Raw genomic sequence first — 13,685 nt, 5'->3', positions numbered from 1 at the left:
TAGCAGCCCCTTGTGGCAGGCAGAGAGTTAGCTCTGTTGAGTTCAAAAGTTGCTCAACAAAGTAATCCCAGAAAACCTAACAGTGAAATTTTTAGTCAGAACCTGAAGGAAACAATTTAAGAAGTTAATTTTCTTTATTGTAGAGTAAGTTCTATTTCATTCTGGAGGAACTGTAGCCTTGACAAGAATAAATTTGGTATCTAAAAAGGCCCTGGTAAATCCACACTTAAACTTTCTCCTTGCTGTGGTTTGATCAAGTCAGTGCTTTCTCTATGCCAGTTTCTTTACTGAACTTGTAAATAAGCTCCTATGAAAATTCTTTTGCAGGGAAATTTGCTAATATGGTGAAACATGTTTTATGTTGCTACAATACTTGTTTAAGTTATTTTCTGGTTTCCCTGTGTGACGAGAACTTGTACCATGAGTACAAATTTAATGTTTAGAATGGAATAACACAAACAGGTGGAGTGAAAGGATTGACTAGACTTGTGTTTTTCAGATAAGCAAGAAGGAAAAACTGGAACATTGCAGAACAGCTACCATTACTCCATCAGAGAAGACTCATTTTAGGGTTATCCTCAGCTCTGATGAAGTTGAAGATGACGATGATGTGAAAGATTCTGTCTGTACAGTACTGAAACCTGAGCCAAGAACTCATCCGCTCCTAAAGCAGATGGATGTTAAAGACTCTCTTGCTTCTGCAATCATAGAACCTCAACTTCCATTGCCAATGGATGGTGATCATCAGTCCAGAATATTGATGGATCCTTTACCAGAAACAAAACCAACAGCAAAAACTGACTCTCCTTCAAAAAAGAAAGGTATGGAATATAGCTCTTGATTCTTTCCCTCAGTGTGATCTACCACACTTGAGGTCATAGTGGAAAAAGTATAAATGTGCCTTTTCAGTTTTTTCTATTTAAAATTTTATGTGATTAAAATTATAATGAAACTGTGGAACTTAAAAATCATACAAATAAGTGTGAAACTTCCATGATTATATTTGTATTTAACATGTCTGGGTAACTTCATCTTAGTAATCTTAATTGTTAAAATTAACAGGCGTGCACAAGCGAAGTCATCACCAAGGCCCTGATGATATTTACTTGGATGACCTAAAGGCTTTGGAACCTGAAGTTGCAGCGCTCTATTTTCCTAAAAGGTAATTTTGAAGTAAAATGCTGTAAATCTGGGTAATTCTGTAGTTGCATGACTCACATCATTACATATATTATTTATGTGCCAGTTCTGATAAAAAGAATTGGACTTCAGGTTTTTAGGCTTTTGTGAAGTATTGAGTACTTACCTCATTGTGAAAATTCTAATTTGACAAGAAACACATTGAAAGATCACATGGGAGGTGACTACTTAGAGTTTTCCTCTTTGTGGAACCTGTTTGCTCTGCAGACATAAGAGGGGAGTACATTTAAACTGCTTTTGTACCAGTGCTCTTGTTCAGCCATATTGTAAACTTTTCAGTGGATCAAACTAGTGACTCCAACCTTAAATGACAATGTGATATTTTTTTTTAAAGGTAATTTTTCTTTTCTGTTGTACATTCTGCAACAGACAGCATTCTAAAAACACTAAAAGCAGTGCTCTTTTTTCCTTTTTCTTACTTTACAACTTTGTGGTAAAGATTGAGGAGCACAGTATTATTCTGCAGAAGTAGAGTACAGAGAATGTTTTTCTCATTTAGATCCAATTTAGGCAAGAAATGCAATTATTGCCAAATTGAGGATGGATGTTAGGAGAACTGGAAACAGTCTGCCAATATTATGAAGGATTGGTGTGGGTGTGTGTTTCTGGGTTTCTTCTTAGGTTTTTTTAAATTTATATTGTGAAATGATGTAAAAAATTCAAAGGCAAGATTTTTTGGGGGGGTAATCATATAGTGTGTTCTGTAACCTAAGATGTACATTTTTTTGCAAGTAAAATACTTTTGACTTTCCTTTAGTGATTCTGATCCTGGCTTCAGGCAGTGGGCAGAGTCAGATACCCTTTCTGGTTCCCAGTCACCGCAGTCAGTGGGAAGTGCTGCTGCTGATAGTGGTACAGAGTGCATGTCTGATTCTGCTATGGACTTGCCTGATGTTACACTTTCACTTTGTGGAGGTCTCAATGAAAATGGAGAGATTTCTAAAGGTACGTGAAAGACTAAAGCATAAAGAGGAATAGAGATCAGGCAGCTAAACAAATGAAGTGGCTTGAATGCTCAGATTTCCTCCTTACAAAACTTTGGCTTATTAGCTATGCTCACATGGAGAAAAGGGGATAGAAAGTCTTTAATTTTTCTAAAATTCTCAAGCATTTGCCAAGCAGATATAGCGGAATTGAATCTCATATTAATAAAGGACACTTGATATCTTGAGAAGCTTTCTGTCTCCTTTTTTGTACTATATATTATTTATCTGACCAACTACATTGGTTTCTGGTTGGCAGTCCTTGCTTAGTCCTATGTAAATCTTAACAATTCATCTTCTTTCCAATTACCTGACAATTTTTCTTATTTTTCAGGTTTTTTTCAAGTGATAAAAAACCCCTTTGTGTTGGACCATATTTTCTGATCTACTTCTATCCTAATTGATTGTTAACCTCTACATTTTTACTAGCTGATTTTTTTAATACTTTAGTCTATTTACTGTTGGAGTTTATATATTTTTGAAGGAGCTTTTAGGAGCATGAAATCTTTATGGACATATACTGCAGTGTTTTAACATTACTTTTTTAAATGGTCATCCAGTCCCTAATACTTGAAGTGACATTTAGGTGCTTATTAATAAAGACTCAGGACTGTTCTTGTGGTAACATGGTAGCAATACTGGATTTGATTGGAAAGAAGGATGTCTTGGTTGCAGGGATCTTACGCTGAATCATGGATTTCTGCAAACACATATAGAAACTAGTTGTGAGAAGGCTACTGAGTGATAGTAGTAGTTTTCCAAACCTGAAAAGCTGGCATCACCCTTCCCCCTTTCATCTAGTGTAGTATGTAAACCCCTTACCTGCAGTCATAATTTTGGAAGAAAATTTGCCTGGACAAGCATGGCTTTCTTTTTCCTTTGAACAGAATTAGTTCCTCCTTATCCTTCCTCTTCTTATTTCTTAATGCTCTTTACTGTGACTGTTGAAGTGATTCAAGGCTTCTTCTGTAGGGAGGAGGCAGTCACAGGTAGGCCTTGACAGGTAGGCCTCAATTAGCACATCTTTAGTGATGCTGCAGGATCAGCACTCTGAAATGACAGAAGGGGTTTTCCTAGGTGTAAACTAATCAGATGTCTTGGGATTTTATGTTATTACTTTCTAATTAAAATCTCTTTCTATTGCAGAAAAATTCATGGAACATATTATTACTTATCATGAATTTGCTGAAAATCCTGGACTCATAGACAATCCTAATTTGGTAATACGGATTTATAACAGGTAAATTCTCAGTGTCTTGTAATTAGGTCATAGAAAATCCCATTTCAGATCTGTCTCTGAAGTGAGCATGTTTCTCAGCTTCCATTGCAGTTTGTGTTTGAATCTGTTTGAGCCAAAAATTTGCATTAAATTTAGCTTTAGCTTAAGTGAGATTTTTTTTTCCTGTAATTGCCACTGGTCTTGAATTGCATATATTAAAATTACTCTGCTTGCAGAAAATATTAGTGTTAGTGATTGGTAGCAAATACATGTTTTCATGAATACAAAGGCAAGCTTTTCATGCTGATATTTATTGATCTGTAGATTTTGTAATATCTTACCAATAACATGTTTTAAAACAGGTATTATAACTGGGCATTGGCTGCTCCGATGATTCTGAGTTTGCAGGTGTTTCAGAAGAGTTTACCTAAGGTAAATAGATAAATGCATACTTTCTTTGAAAATTTTGTATGTAGTAACACCTGATTATCTCTTTTTCTGTACTAATTAAAAACATGTCTAATTTTTCAGGCTACTGTTGAGTCTTGGGTCAAAGAAAAGATGCCAAAGAAGTCTGGAAGGTGGTGGTTCTGGCGCAAGAAAGAAAGCATGACTAAGCAGGTGGCTGAGACCTATTGGGATTTTTTTTCTGTTAGATGTTAAAAGATAAAAAAATAGTTTTTTGTCAGAAGTACCTCAAAACATTGCTCATATAGCTCAGTGTCACTGATAGCCAGCTCATCCAGCAGCAGCTGTAGCTGCATCTGTTTATTTAGCCTCAAATACTGCTTCATTGCTTGGTGCTTTAGTTGCATCAACAAAATTTATTGTATCTGCCTGTTGTGCATTATTCTTAAAATTCTTTCTTCTAAGCCATAAGCAGTTATCAGAGCTACTCTTCAGTCACTGCAGTATGTTTTAGGAATGTACACACAAATAAGTAAGTAGGTGCTGCACTGCATAGTACTTAAACTGAGATGCCCCATTTTAGATTAAATTAAGCTAATTAAATTAAATTAAATTTTGAAACTTTGAGTATGGGCCCTCAACTTACTTCCCCACAAAAAAAAAAATGATTTATAAGCTCAAAGGCTGACAGCTCCTTTTAATGCTAAATTCATCATGTTAAACTAGCAGTTCCCGATTTCTGGCACACAGAGTTTTGTTTCCTGAAATAAAAAAAAGCTTTAATAGAGGATTTCTTCATAAGCATCCTTTTTTAAAATAACTTTTAGAAATTATTATGTAGAATGGTGATTCTGAGACTTAATATAGTTTATGTACTAATTTGGTAGCTGTTTTTAACTTGGATTTGTTTAAAATGCCTAAAATGTCAATATATTCTTTATTATCATGTTGCTTTAGATACCAGAGGCAAAAGAGGGGAAAACTGAGACGCAAAGAGCAAATGAACTGCCAGCAACTATAAAAGAGCAAGTTAATAGTAGGTGTGTTCCTGTCTGAAGACTTATCTGTGGACTGAATAGTGTCTTTTTTCCTTTTTTTTTTTTTCTTTTTTTGAGTGAAGAATTCAGTAGTAATGTACTGTGGGAAAAAACATGTAAGCTACTGAAGAGGAACCAGATGTGTATAGCAAACAACTCAGCAAAATAATGTGACAGCAAACATTGTAGGAACTAGAAATACACTACAATTAATTCCTAAATGCTGTTGTGTTTATTTCTTAAATCATAACAGAAGTGACAGAACAACTACATACATGGTACCTTTGTCAATAGGCCACCGCTCTGTAAATACAGTTATATTGTTTCTGATACACTTTGTAATACTTTTTTTTCTTTTGTGAAGGCCTAATATTGTATTAATAATTTGAACCATGTGGAATTTTTTGTAACGTTAAATAATTGAAACAATAAAATAGTATTCATCACAGTTCACATGTTGCCCAAGTTGTGGTAGACAGCTATGATTGCTTAAAAGCACAAAACTCTCCCATTCTAGGGTATTTATTATGCATATGCATATTCTTGCATGATTTTGCAAAGGTACTTGTAAATGTTGGTTTCTTAAAAGTTTAAAGAACTAAATATATTGTGATTTAATACTTCAGAGAAACTAAATGCTGCTTTTAATCCTGAAATCTCTAATGAGCAGGAAAATAAGTCTGTGAATAACCTTAAAGGTGAGCTGCTCCACTAACACCCACAGTTTAAATGCCATAGTAACTGAGGCAGCTTTTTTTAAAAATGAAGCCCTGCTACCCGTTCAGTGTCCCTTTTCATCTGCAGTTTGCCTAACTCATCAACACAGTATTTAGTGACCACCTGACACTGTCTCTCTACTAAACCCATTGTGTGTGGAGCCAGCTGGAATAGTCATGTTTAGAGCTCCATCAGTACTGGCATTCCAAGTCTTACTTGCTTACTGGCATGTACTGGCTTTATCTGGGCATTCATTAGACCTTAGACTTCCTTAGTTTGTGCAGCAAATCCTCAGCAGAAATTACTCTGGCATAAGCATCTTACTCTGTTAAAGAAGGATTTTATGTAGCTTACATTTATTCTGGTTGATGTCATGTTAGGCCTCCAGAGGATGATTCTTCTAGTGATGAAGCATCCCAGGAGTTGAAGGAATCCCTGAAAATGGATTCTGCCCCAGCAGAACATCCACCCCATGGGAACGTTCCATCTTATAAGAAGTCACTTAGACTGTCTTCAGACCAGATAGTAAGTGGCATGCCTGTCTTGTGCATAGGATGATTCAAAATCCTTAAAAAAATTTCTTTAAAAAGAAATTTAACATGTATTCCTGTGCAAGGGTAGGCAGCTGCAGGGAATTTCTGATATTTTTTCTGTTGTTTTTTTTAAGAATCTGTTTGGATTATAAAAATAGTAATTTCTTATGAAGTTCTATAATCAAACTTAAGATGTTGCCAGAAAAGTGGCATTGTTTGCTTCTGCAGTTTGGATATCCTGGGATCTGCACATCTGTGTAATAACATACATTTAAATTGGTGTGCAGTTTATTCACTGTGGTCTAACTTAACTTAAAACTTAGTTCTGCTACTGCCTAAATGTATGATTTTCATCAGAGAAGGATTTTGAGGAAAGCATCTACTAAGTAAAAAATACTGTTATGTCTCATGGCAAACTGGGAGTTCAGTTTGACAGTGCTGCAAGTCTGCTGTAGTGCAGGAATTAAAGTGGCAGAGCATGAAATACCTGCTGCTGTAGGCAGTACAAGAACTGTGGGCATACACATGTAACCAGGCTGCAACAGACTTGGACAGCAGAACTGTGCCTGTGTTAAACCATGGTTCACTTTCTGATGAGTTAATCAAGATAGACAAGGAAGACTGTATGAGCCATTTTGTGCAGCTCATTTATGATTCCAAAATCATAAAAATTCTAAAGGTCGGGCAACTTATATTTTCATTTACTTTTGTTCTACAGGCAAAGTTGAAGCTCAGAGATGGCCCTAATGATGTTGTATTTAGTATTACGACCCAGTACCAAGGGACTTGCCGTTGTGCAGGGACAATATACCTCTGGAACTGGAATGATAAAATCATCATATCAGACATTGATGGAACAATCACCAAGTAAGTATCTTAGGGGATTTTCTTTGTTTGTTTGTTTTTGTTTTTTTTTAAATCTTGCTTTATTGATCCTATCCTGCTTTTCAAAACAAGGTAAAGAAGCTTTATTTAAGACAGCTATTAAAGGATGTTTCTTAATAACATTGCTTTTTATTTTAATTAGTACTTGCCTTTGAAGTAGACTAGAAAATATATTTTAAAAGACTAATGCCAAGATGATAACGTTTACCGTGTGATTGTTGCCTCTATTCAACTACTTCTTCATCCACAGGGTAACTTGGAAACTGACTTGTATTGTATGACCCCACTAATTGCTCTGTCTGGACTGTTTATTAATTCTCTTTTTAAATAGTTAGGACCTTCAGAAATATTTCTGTAAATATTCTTTCTAAATTGTATGTTCATTAGTGGTTGTCCATAACAAAACTCATACACCACGTGTCATGTAACTTTGATTCTCCTTTTAGGTCTGATGCTTTGGGGCATATCCTCCCTCAGTTTGGCAAGGACTGGACTCATCAAGGCATTGCAAAACTCTATCATTCCATAAACGAGTGAGTATGCAATCTATGAAACAAGTAGGATTTTCTGGAATATGGGAATTAATGTATAAGTAATTGGATAGTTGTTAAAAATTACTCAGTTTATTAAAATTAACTGGTCAAAATGCTGGAGTGAGCAACTTGTGTCATACACAAATGAAACTAAGCTCTTTCCACAGATCTATACTTTTACAGGAATGCAAGCCACCACTATTACTAGCTCCCTTCTCAGACATTTTTTTTCTGCATTGTAGCTTTTAAAAACTGTGTGTAATATTTTCATGACTTAAAGAGAACCATAATAGAAATAATTTCTCAAGCATGCATGTCTGTTTTCCACTGACTCAGGTTGGTCACTAAGCCTTTCAGAAATATCATATGGCATAAATTTTAAACTAAATAGTGTCCTTCCAATGCATTAGTGTTTTCTGGTGTGATGAGTTTGCTTCCAAAGTCAGGTGAATGCTCCTTAGGTTAGATTTTATGTTGTGGAACAACTTATTTCAAATACAGTGATGCCAGAAATAAAACTTGCTAACTGAGGATGACCAACTGTTAGAAACTTCAGAATTAAATTAAAATAATCAACTTTTTGTCTTTGTTTTTTAGTAGTCTTTTTTCACAAAAATATTTGGGGTCTTAGGATGTATTGTTGGCCTTCATGTGGCCCCTTGTGCTTCATGGGAGGTAACATGAATGTTACTGTTTTGTTGGGTTTTGTTTGGGTGGCTTTGGTGGGTGTTTTTGTTTATTCAGTGCATAACAGAAGAGCAGTTCTGGAATTATTTGCCAAATTGAATCAAGTCTTTGAAAATGCACATAAACACTCAAGCCTTTTGTGCATGCAGTAACTGTATACAAATCTGTGTAACAGATGAACAGAGGAACATACAAAGTCTGCAGGAAGAATTTAGGGGCTTAATGAATGCTTGTTGTTATCCATCGTTCACTCTGCACTGCAAATTCTGCCAACAACGTGAAAAAGACAGGAGATCTGGCACCCATTATTTTGTGATGCAGATAATTTAAATAATTGCTGTCATCCTACAGCTGGGCTGAAAGAAGCTGAATAAAACCAGTGTGGCACTTATTTAAACACTGTCTAGTCTACCTAATTGTGTCTTCTGACTTTTACCATCCCTATTATGTTTGCACTTCCTGTTTCTCAGTTTTGATTAAGTTGTGTATTTAAACTACTACATGCCTTGCAGATTCTTTTAACAATAGAAAAGTCTTTTCCTTGTGTGTGTGCAGAGCTCTGCAGCAATTCAGTACCTAAACTGGTGCCTCTGGACATTGCTATAATTGTATACTTCCCTTTGCAAAGAAACTTTAGCAGGAATATGAACTAAGCTGGTAATTTATTTTCTAGAAATGGCTACAAGTTCCTGTACTGTTCTGCCCGTGCCATTGGGATGGCAGATATCACCAGAGGATACCTGCACTGGGTGAATGACAAAGGAACAATTCTCCCCAGGGGCCCTCTCATGCTGTCCCCCAGCAGTTTGTTTTCTGCCTTTCATAGGTAAGCACGTGGGATTTCCTGTATCAGTTCCCTCCCCGTTTCTCAGAAAGAGGAGATTAAAAGTATTTGGCATTACAGCTGTAACAAAATGTTCCACTCTGGACTATATTTGCTACTGAGACTTGATGTCCCTCTAGTGATCATTTAAAAACTCTGTTTTGTCTGAATTTCACATGTATACTTCTGTTCCTGTGGGCATGTTAGAAATGGCTTCAAAACACAACATACCAGTCCAAGAAGAACTCATTTTTCCTTCTCTTTATTCATCTAGTCCATGACTGATGGCTCTTAGGTTCTGTTTATATCAGTACATTTTTGTCTTTTTCAAGTATATCCTCAAGGTTTGCAGTGCATTGTTACTACACAGGATAGAAAGAAAAGAAAAAAAAATCTGGGGAATATAGGCTGTAATGTGAAATGATCTTGTGGTTTTGGGATTGCTCCATATACTGCTGCTTAAAAAAAGTATGGAATTTAGGTATGGTTCAACCAAGTTGATCTTTTGGACCAGCCATAGTCTGCCTATTCTTGATGGGAGGAGCTAATAAGGGACAGGTATTTGGGGTTGGTTGTTTGTGGAGGGGATTTTGTCTATTTAAGTTTTGTTGGGCTTTTTTGTTTATTTTTTTTTTTATTTTGTCATGGCTAGCAATGACAATAACCTCCATTAATGTAATGGGTTTTACGCACTTCTGTCAGAGATAGGAGTTGTAACAAGTATATTTATGTGCAGTTGATTAGATCTTCTGATTCAGATAGTAAGCTACAGAAAAGCTGCATTCACAGCTGGGAATTCCATTTCCATTCATACTTAGCCTATGCACAGTATTCATCTGGTTTTTTTACTGTAGGTGTTGGAAAAGAGGGAATGTGTGATTGTTTCTTGTATTGTTCTTGGAGAGCTACTTAGCACTGTCTCTATAACTACCAGTGCTAGCAACAGGAAGCAATGAGAATATAAATACCAGATAAATGGGGAAAGGAGGATACCTTTTATCAAATCATGATTTAGAGTTTGACTGTTGAAATTTTATTTTAGGGAAGTCATAGAAAAGAAGCCTGAAAAGTTCAAAATTGAATGTTTGAATGATATCAAGAATTTGTTTGCTCCCAGCAAACAGCCTTTCTATGCTGCTTTTGGAAACAGGCCCAATGTAAGTGCCCCTTTCTAACTGAATGGTTAAAATGCATGTACTTGAGAAGCAAAACAAACAGGCTTTTCTTTTTGTGTTTATGAAAATTTGAATATGGAAATGGCACACTGCTGCTTTTTTATGGGTTTGGTGGGGAAAAGCCACATGCAGATACCTTAAGTAAAAGTTGCTACAACTGCTTATATGTGAAAGGTTACAAAGATGCATTAGGATTCTCACTTTAATAATTATGTGCCACCTTTCTGAATACTTTTAAAGTATTTTTGACTGCTTTGTGACCTAAGAGCATTAATTCAGTGCTTTACAGTCTTGAATCCCTTTTCTGGTTGTATGGTTCCTCTATTTTCTCTGCAGTTCAGTGCTTCTGTAATTAAGTGAGAGAGGGGTATTGTAAGAAGAATATTGTCACAGGGAGTGGTGTGGTGTAGACTTTGTGCATGTTTGTGGTCCTAGGCTTGGGCACAAGAATTAAGTGTTTGGGGGCAGGGGAAATACTTTTTTATAGTGTGTGCATGTTTTGGGGGTTGGGTTTTTTTACTGTTGTTCAAGGGCCTTTTTTAAGGGGCAGTTTTACTGTAGCCTTTTTGGATCAGCTTTTCTCACTCCATTGATAAATTGCTTGTTACCACATTCAATAAGAAAATGTTGAAGCATGTACTTGTATTGGTGCTTTTGCAGGATGTATATGCCTACATGCAAGTGGGAGTTCCAGACTGCAGGATATTTACTGTGAATCCAAAGGGTGAACTGATCCAAGAACAGACTAAGGGAAACAAGTCTTCGTAAGACCATTTTTGTTATTTCAACTGAACAAAGTGTTTAGAAATGGGATTTTAAAATAATTGCATTTATGACTGTGATCTCCTTTTACATGTGAAATGTGGAAAATCTTATTTGCTGGAAACTTAGAGCTTTTGATACTTGAACGAAACTTTTCAAAATGAAAATTGGAAAAATAAGAGTTGAAAATCACTTTTGTGGTAGTGGGGCCTTATTTGACTAGAATTTTCTGGTCTGGACTTCTAAAGCTGCTTTTGACTACAGCTGAACAGTAACTAGACTGTTAAATAATGGTCTTTCTTCTCCTTTAATACAGGTATTACAGACTAAGCGAGCTTGTGGAATATGTGTTCCCATTGATTAATAAAGAACAGAATTCTGCATTTCCGTGCCCAGAATTCAGCTCTTTCTGCTACTGGAGGGAGCCTCTTCCTGACCTTAACATGGATGACCTGGCCTGAAAAGTACTTCTCACCAGGAGATGGAATTTCATACTAAGCTACTCAACTTCAGTTTAATGTGAAGAACTTTCTTAATGAGGATGCTAATTTATATATTGGTACCGTAAGTCTTACTAAAGAAATCATTTTAATTTCATTGGTTTAAAACAAAGAAAATGCAAAGCTACTGTCTTTCTTTTTTTTTTTTGTGGGAGGGTGTGTTGGTTTTTGTGTTTGTTTGTTTATTGTTTGTTATTGTATACCTGTTCTATGGCACTTGAGATTGGCCTGTCATTGATGGTCATGGTACCCAAGTGCTTCAGGGCAACTAAATACTGAGGTAAAATATGACTTTGCATTTTCATTAATACAGACCTTATTGTAAACACAGATTATTCTTTTTATGTTGTCTTAAGTATATTTTCTAAAATGAAGCCAAAAAGTGTATGGAAACTGCCAAATAGAATGTCAGACCTATTAATGAAAAATGTGGTTTAATGTTCAGGTGGGCATTTAGGCCATTTTTGAAAGGAGCCAGAGCCTAAGACCACTGTGCTCTTTCTCAGCTAGAATACAGAAAATGTACAGACCTTGCTAGCCTGGCAGATTCTGAAGACATAAAATTCCTCTTTAAATGTAAATATGCCTTTTGTTACATGTACAAGACTGGGCTTGTACAAATCACACTCGAACTAACTCTGCTTATTACTTTTTTTTTTTACACACAATGTTAAAACTACTTCATGAGCTTGTAAAAATGAAAGTTGTCTTCAGACACTTGTATGGCTTTTGTTATTTTCAGGCTGTGCTGTGTCATGTTAAATTTTCATCAAGAAAAATCTTGGAACGTTTCTGTAAGAGTTGGGGAACTGGCATTTTTTATTTCCTTTTTCAGCACAGATATAATGTGTATGTGTGTGTATGCTGTGTAGGCCAGTAAAACGTGTATGTATAGATTATATTCAGGGAATTGCAATACTAAAAAATAATTATGTATTTAATTTTTTAATTGCCTACTGCAGGTCTTTCCAGACTTCTGTATTGCAGGTTTTCAGTAGCTGGAAGAAAATGCAACTCAGTAGTGAGGTTCCAGCTGTGAGAATGGTTAAATGCTGCAGAGCAGAATAAAACTTTTTTTTCCTTTTTTTTTTTCCTTTTTTTTTTTCCTTTTTTTTTTTTCTTTTTAAGAAGTTTTGGGTTATTTGCAAACATCATGCTGGTCATTCCTCAGGTTCCAGTCAGAGCCTGTGAACAAATTACATTCCAATTCTGGTGTTTATCAGCTATAAAAGCAGCTAATTGACTTTCTGCAAAAGTACTTGAAGGCAAAGGTGGCTGCTTTTTAAGTTGAATTAGTGCATTTAACTTCTTTTGGACAAAACTATGTGAGAATATATCATTCCACCAGCCCAGAGGGCTTAAGGACTACAGTCATTTAAACACCAGATCACTCGGTTTTGCTACCTGCAAAAGCAGACATTTAGAGGATTTTACACCCCTCCAGGAGTATTTTTTCCTCCATTGTCAGGCTGTCCTAACCCTCAGTTCTGATGTAACATCAGCTAACTCTGGACAATTGGTGAACTGCTCAGGGGGGGCATTTATAAATCACTGTATAAATGAAATTACTTCCCCCCCCCCCCACAATTATAAAATTCTTGTGTATTTCTGCATTTATAAAACACTGGATAATGAGTGGAGGCAAGCAAAATCAACTTGGAATCTCTTTCACAGCAGGAGAAGGAGAGTGGTATAAAAAAACTTACTTGTCATGGTGTGTCATACGTGTCAGTGAATTGAAAGGCATCCTCATTTTTGTACTGTGAGAACAACTTCTGTGGTTCTTGGTCACCAATCTACTCCGTCATTAATAGAGAGTTGAATCACAGGATTCAACTCAAAGGATATTTTACTACTTTTTTCTTGTATTTTTTTTTTCAATGTCAGAAGCTTGCAAACATCATTCCATGTATTTTTTCCCCCTTTTCTTACTTTTTATCCCATAGATTTCATTAGAAACTAAAATTTTCATGATCACCAAGTGCTTTGAATATCAATGTGATTTGAGCTTTTAAGTCACTTAAATACTTTAGAATTAATAAATAAGAATCCAACATAATAAAGTATTTTAATTACAAGATTAAATATTATATCTAAAGATTCTATTTTGCATAAAGGAAGTGAAGCAGCCTTTCCTCAAACAGTCTTTTGTGGCTGTCAAAATTTGCTTTACCATGCTTAAGTCTACTCTTGGTAGCCCTGGTATTACACAGCTTTTCTAAA

The 13,685-nt window shown here is 35.7% G+C and overlaps 1 protein-coding gene across 1 annotated transcript in view; it reads left to right on the top strand.

Annotated features, from left to right (window-relative positions):
• The window catches only part of LPIN2 (lipin 2), a 41,088-nt gene extending 28,511 nt beyond the window's left edge, over positions 1 to 12,577 (top strand). Inside the window, exons 7-20 of the mRNA XM_054284691.1 lie at positions 500 to 821; positions 1,063 to 1,162; positions 1,958 to 2,145; positions 3,330 to 3,423; positions 3,765 to 3,834; positions 3,934 to 4,023; positions 4,768 to 4,850; positions 5,945 to 6,089; positions 6,816 to 6,964; positions 7,429 to 7,515; positions 8,876 to 9,028; positions 10,068 to 10,182; positions 10,861 to 10,964; positions 11,279 to 12,577. Of these exons, the coding sequence (XP_054140666.1) occupies positions 500 to 821; positions 1,063 to 1,162; positions 1,958 to 2,145; positions 3,330 to 3,423; positions 3,765 to 3,834; positions 3,934 to 4,023; positions 4,768 to 4,850; positions 5,945 to 6,089; positions 6,816 to 6,964; positions 7,429 to 7,515; positions 8,876 to 9,028; positions 10,068 to 10,182; positions 10,861 to 10,964; positions 11,279 to 11,423 (1,845 nt within the window). The 3' untranslated portion in view covers positions 11,424 to 12,577. The remainder of the gene's footprint in view (positions 1 to 499; positions 822 to 1,062; positions 1,163 to 1,957; positions 2,146 to 3,329; positions 3,424 to 3,764; positions 3,835 to 3,933; positions 4,024 to 4,767; positions 4,851 to 5,944; positions 6,090 to 6,815; positions 6,965 to 7,428; positions 7,516 to 8,875; positions 9,029 to 10,067; positions 10,183 to 10,860; positions 10,965 to 11,278) is intronic.
• Positions 12,578 to 13,685: the final 1,108 nt, after the last annotated feature.

The sequence above is a fragment of the Melozone crissalis genome, unplaced genomic scaffold, assembly GCF_028551555.1.
Source record: "Melozone crissalis strain CALT ecotype California unplaced genomic scaffold, PUWL_Pcris_2 ptg000042l_1, whole genome shotgun sequence".
Taxonomy (NCBI): Eukaryota; Metazoa; Chordata; class Aves; order Passeriformes; family Passerellidae; genus Melozone; species Melozone crissalis.
The sequence above is the reverse complement of the archived record's forward strand: the minus strand, read 5'-3'. Positions and strand labels throughout refer to the sequence as shown.